General features: G+C 44.8%; 1 protein-coding gene across 1 annotated transcript in view; it reads right to left on the bottom strand.

Annotated features, from left to right (window-relative positions):
• Positions 1–1,198: 1,198 nt before the first annotated feature.
• The window catches only part of ADRA1D (adrenoceptor alpha 1D), a 38,525-nt gene continuing 33,723 nt past the window's right edge, over positions 1,199–6,000 (bottom strand). Inside the window, exons 2-3 of the mRNA XM_031588716.2 lie at positions 4,367–5,037; positions 1,199–1,787 (exon numbers count right to left, since the gene is read on the bottom strand). Of these exons, the coding sequence (XP_031444576.1) occupies positions 4,469–5,037 (569 nt within the window). The 3' untranslated portion in view covers positions 1,199–1,787; positions 4,367–4,468. The remainder of the gene's footprint in view (positions 1,788–4,366; positions 5,038–6,000) is intronic.

Below are 6,000 nucleotides of genomic sequence, written 5' to 3'. Positions count from 1 at the left end.
CCCCTGTGGGATTTCCAGCGTAGAGCCCTTCCCATGATACACAGCCATGAGAAAACTGCTGCTTGGTATCATCAGGATGCATTTTGGGAAGTGGACTACCTAAAGTGAAGCTGGAGCATGTGAAATGCTGTGTTCTTTCACCATGGGTAGGTTTTGTTGTTGTTGTTGTTGTTGTTTCTGTTTGTTTTTTGTTTTTCTTTTTTTGTGTGTGTGTGTGTGAATGATGATGGAATTCGAACTTTAGAAGAAAAATAATTTCTTTTCCCCCTAGAGAAATCTTCAATGAGCAAAGATTTCAGTTTTCATTAAAAAACTTACCCTGATGGAAGTTCTTTCACCAGATCTGAGCATAATCATAGAATCATAGAATCATTAAGACTGGAAAAGACCATCATCAAGTCTCCCCACCAACCCATCCCCACCACGTCTACTAAATTGTATCCCTCAGTGCCAAACCTACTCTTTCCTTGAACATCTCCAGGGGTGGTGACTCCACCACCTTTCCTGAACACTCTTTTGAAGAAAAATGTTTCCTAATCCCTAATATGAACCTCCACTGGAGCAACTTAAAGCCATAACCTCTTGTCTGTCACCTGTGAGAAGAGGCCAATTCCTATCTCACTACAATTTCCTTTCAGGACATTGTAGAGAGAAATAATATCTCCCCTGAGCCTCTTCTTCTTCTGACTGAATAATCCCAGTCAGACTAAACAATGACATAAACAACTCAAATCACATAAACCATGCAAATCTCACAGACTGTGCAATAGCTTTCCCTCCTCTTGCCCTCCTTCATTCCCTCGAGTCATGGCTGCATCCACATCCCTTCTGCTACAGGTAGTACCTGGGAGAAGGCATGGCTTGCTCCAACCCCTTTATCCCTATGTGACATGAGGTAGACAACATTCTCTTCTGACTTGTCATCACAAATTCTTGCCTGTGGGAATGATAATCCTTGTGGAATTAAAAAAAAAAGCCTTTGTCAAAAACACAGTGGCTGGTAGTATACAGATTTTACTTCCTCCCTCATCCCTTACAACCTCTGTTATAAAAATCAGACACAGCAGCAGTTCACAACCGTGTTTTAGACAGGTTTGTGCATGTATTTGGTACAAATAAACAAAAATATGTGCATTCTGTTTCATAGAGCTTACATCAATCCAACATTACTTGAATCACAAAACAGAAATACTCCGGCTAATAAATACGTCTGGGAATGAAAAATAAAAATCTATACATAAAAAATTCCAATGTCTGCTAAAGAAAATGTACACTTATATACACACTGTAAACAATAGTAATGCAACCCAACTGCTGTCCAGCTCAGGCTGACAGGGACGGTCCTTCTTCCTCAGATGGGACTCGTGAGAGTCTACTGCTCTTCACCACTCAACACTCGACTCATTGAAGCAGCAAGCTCTGATGATGCAACAGTGGCACAAAGCCAGTGCAATGAGGTGATTGCTTCTGGATAACCAAGGGATGAGTGCTTTGGGAATGGCTCGCTTGGAAAATTTGGAGAAATGGGGTCTTATCCTCAGCTGGTCACATCCCTTGTTGGTCCACAAAAATCAATGGGATTAGATAAAATTTACCTCCTGAAGTCTGAGCTCGTTTTTCCAAGCTTGGAGTTTAATGGAATCAGAGGGAAACGCACAAGCTTAAATACTTAGGTCACATTTCATACAACATTGTCCTTCTTCCCCTGGAGCACAGGCAGACCCAGCCTCCCCTAAATGAGGATGTACAGAATCCAGTCCCAGTATGGATTCTTCTGATGCAATATCCTAAAAGAAAGGAGGGCCTTAGGTGAGAACTGAGTATTTTCTCTTAGTGTGGAGTAGTGGAGCTTGAGATTTTTTTCTACAGCACCTTGTAGAGTAGTATATTCTGGGGCCTGATTAAACACCCACAGCTGCAATAGGGGAAAGTAAATGGGCCAGAGTGTGGGCACTGTTGTATGTGTATGCATATGTGGATGCATATATGTGCTTAAACAGATTTAATTCTCCTTTTCCATCCTGTGAGTCTTTAAAAGATTGGGATTGAGAGACAGAAAAAAAACTCAGAAAAGTCCTTCTTTCCCTTCTTTAAATATTACATATATAAAAGTAATAAAGAGTGCATGTGTGTCAGAATGGTCATGGATGAGCACTTTACTCAGTGCTATGGGTGTCTGGCTGGATTCCCACCAAGGCTGTGCAGCAGCACTGAGGCAGATCTGCTCCTGAGCATCAGAAAGAATCTAATGGCAAATGCCCATCTTCCCCCTGGCTAGACTTTCACAGGCAGGTAGTAATGCATTTGAGTTCAGTATAAGTGCAGCGCTGCCCATTTGTCTTGATGAGGTTAATGGCTGGGAGGAAAATATTTGGTCAAAATCTGCAGTAATTCATCCAGTTCAGAGTCCATTGCATTGAGTAAGGGGCAGAAAGGTACTATGGGTGCTGAGATAAGGTCTACTCTGGGGGCCATCTCTCAGCATGGGTTTAGATTTCTTTTAAAGCAGATGAACAGCAGGTAGGAAGTTGCATTCTCCATGCCAGGGCTGGGAGTTCTTTGTCTCCTTTGACAGCCATCCTTAAGATGATTAGGTGGATGTGCAGTAGGCATGTTCATGAATGACTCCTGAAAGGTCTGGGGGACAGTGCTGATGTGGATGAGCTTCCATCCAGAATATACTCAGCACTGTCTCCACCCTTGATCTTCATGTTCCCATTCTTAATTCACCTTCAGATTCAGACTTTGCCTCCACCACCTATGGGTCTCATGGCTCTGTCCATGGCTAAATCTTATAGTCGTTATTTGTGGAAACTCTTAGGCTCACTGACAGTCTGAAACTGGATAAAAACAATGCCTAGAATACATGGCCAAGCAAGGTTTTCTGAACTGTTAAGCTTGGGGTCTGAGAGCTTGAGTCTGGACTATCCTGTCCCAACTCCATCCTTGCTGAGGTCCTGGGGGGAGGCCATGGTGCCTTCCTGAGGGAAGGGGACTGTGAGATTGCGAGGAGGGCAAAATAAAATGCCACACTCTTACGAACACAGCTTTTGTCCACGCTAACCAAGGTTAAGTGCTGCTAAGGCTTTGATGTGTCAGGAACAAGGGAAGCTGCCTGGGAAAGGAGTCATGAATATAAAGTCATTGAATCATCTGGGTTGGAAAAGACATTCAAGTTCACCAAGTCCCACCATCAACCTGACTAGTTCCATCACTGAGCTATGTCCCTTAGTGCCACATCTATCCACGTCTTAAATACCTCCAGGGATGGGACTCCCCCACTTCTCTGGAGAGCCCGTTCCAGTGTTTGACCATCCTCTCCATGAAGAAATTCTTCCCAATATCCAAGATATATCTTCCTGGTGCAATGTGACCCTTTCCTCATGTTCCAGTATGATCCTGACTGGAGAGAAGATGCATCCATGTGAGGGAGCTCCCACTGCACGTCAGCTCCATTTAAGTAATGAGTAATAGAGCCAGAACTTAAATGGCTCTATGTCTGCCCACCACACCTCTGCTGAGCCACAGCTCTGGCTGAGTCTGAACAAGAGCAAAGCACCTAGGATGCATCTTTACTCAGTGCTGTTTGACAGAAACAGCAAGTGAGAATAAGAAAGGGAAAGAAAAAGAGTGGGGATGGCCAACATCAAAAGGAGTTGTTTTCTCTGTGTCACAGCAGGATGCTTGCTGGAACATAGTGGGCTGCACATTTTTTCACTGGAAACTGGAATGAGAAATGTGTCACAGATAGGAATTAGAGAAGAAAGACCTGCACACCCATTGGATCAGTGTGTATGTCTGGACTGTTCCTCTGTCCTAAAACCAAATGATGTGGTGGTGGCAAAGCTCTGGGCACTGCAGACATGATGGCTGAGGGACAAGATTCCCCAGCCCTACTTGGGAATACTGCTGTTTGCTCACCCAGGCAAAGGCTTGGGCCAGAGATCCTATTGAGCCCCACAGCCTTGCAAGCTCCCAACATGTTGTCTAAAGGATCAGCTGCCAGCTCCTGCTCACAGCATCTATTCTGGATGCCACCTCTGGATGGAGATGTTATCATGTGTACTAAGGCAGAGTTGGCACCTTTTGGGGTTCAGTCCTTCCAGTAGTGGTGTTTTTAAGGCAAAGAAGACATCTTGTTTTCCCTTAATTGGACAGCTTCCTCCAAAGTACAAGATAACCATCTCATTGGAGGAGACAGACTTTTTCTGAAGGCCATAAGCACCCCACACTTCCCCCTCTTGCCACAGCTCATTACAATGGGATATTCCACTGGTTCTTATTTGAGGAACGCATAATCCCATAGAAGGAATTGATGTCTCCATGGAGGATACTTCTAAAACCTTTGGGCAACTGCATTTTATACCTGATTGCTGCTTCCAGTCTGCCTGACAGACCCACAGATGGTACCCCTTTGTTTTTCTGCAAGATACCACTAAAGAAACCATCGACACCTGTCCCAGTGTCTTCAAATATCCGTTTCTCTCAACCCACAGCAGTCTGTTAAATCATAGGTTTGATAGTCGATGGTTTCCATAAAGTCATGAGGGATACCAATAGAGACAGACTCCACCTCTGTCTTGTAGGTGGCCGTCACCCCTCCTTTGCTGGACCCTCCCCGGATTTTGTTAGAAAGGCTGTTCATCTTCTCTTTCAGCTGGGTGGATGCTGGTTTCTGGAAAGGAGTGAGCATTTTCCAGCCCTTGAAGCTGAGTGTTCGCCTCTTGCTCGCTCTCTCCTGCAAGGAGGAGTTAAATATGAAGGAGCTGTTCAGGGTGCTAATCCTGGGCCTCAGGTCCGTCTCGGAGTCCTGCACAGAGCTGTTCATTGAGGCCCCTCGCCAGTGGTGGTCGTAGACACGCCAGATGGGCCGTCTTCTGCGGTGACATTGGCACTTGAGCAGCCTGATGAATGCTCTCTTGAACTCCTTGCTGGAGCAGGGATAGATGATGGGGTTCACGCAGCTGTTGAAGTATCCCAGCCAGAAGATGACCTTGAAGACCATTTCTGAGGGCTTCAGAGATGGGAAGAAAGAACCTTGGAAGAGATGGAAAGAAATAAGGTTAGAAAAAGTGAAAGGGCATTGCAGCACAGTGTAGCAAGGCTGGTGGACAGCCATTTCTTGGAATGCGAGCCCTGAAAGAAAGCTGAAGGTGTGTTTCCGATATTAGGTCCTGGGCTTGTAATATTATTGGTACCAAATGTGAAGATATGGGCACTACAATACTGGAAGGCATAGAACATAAAGATGGATAATACCATGTCCTTGGCAGGAGCCTCCCAGCTTCCACTGTAACAGTGTTTGTAGTCACTGTCCTGCTCTAAACTGATGCAGGAGAGCCAAATCCATGAGGTATCTTCCATATCTCGGGACTGAGTAGCTTTCTGAGACCTCATAGCAATGTCTGAGCGTATTATTTTGGGGATAAGAGTTGATAGCCTGGGCAGGCAGACCTCAAAGGCCATCGAGTTCTAAACCCCACTGGAGGCAGGGATGCCCACCACTGATTCAGGCACAAGGTCAGGTTGCCCAAGGCCCCATCCAACCTGGTCTTGAACACCATTTCCATGCTGGAAGTCCCTGCTGGTTTTCCTAAAACAGCCGAAGTTTTCTTTGCAGCCAGAAGATGTCAGTGTTGCTCCCACATGGCCCCATCCGTTAGCATTACCCACTCATATCTGAAATAACTTTCTGACTCAGCCTTAATTTCTTTTAATTTTAGCTCTGGATGACAAATCATGCCACCATGTGACTGAGCGTTAATTCGTATTTTAGTAAATAACATTAGCTCTGGATATCATTATTATTTTCCCCGTGCTCAAAAGCCTGGTGTCAAAACAGTCAAACAGGTGCCAGATATTCAGGACTACGGCTCTGAACTTCCACAGACTGCATTAAAAGTCCCCACAATGGTGGTTTTCTACTTTTTTTTTGATAGGAAAACAAACAAACAAACGAACAAACAAACAAAACAAAACAAAAAGCCATCATCCAGGAAA

The sequence above is a fragment of the Phasianus colchicus genome, chromosome 4 (genome assembly GCF_987193195.1).
Source record: "Phasianus colchicus chromosome 4, bPhaCol1.hap1.1, whole genome shotgun sequence".
Taxonomy (NCBI): domain Eukaryota; kingdom Metazoa; phylum Chordata; class Aves; order Galliformes; family Phasianidae; genus Phasianus; species Phasianus colchicus.
This window is presented reverse-complemented; position numbering and strand designations above follow the sequence as displayed.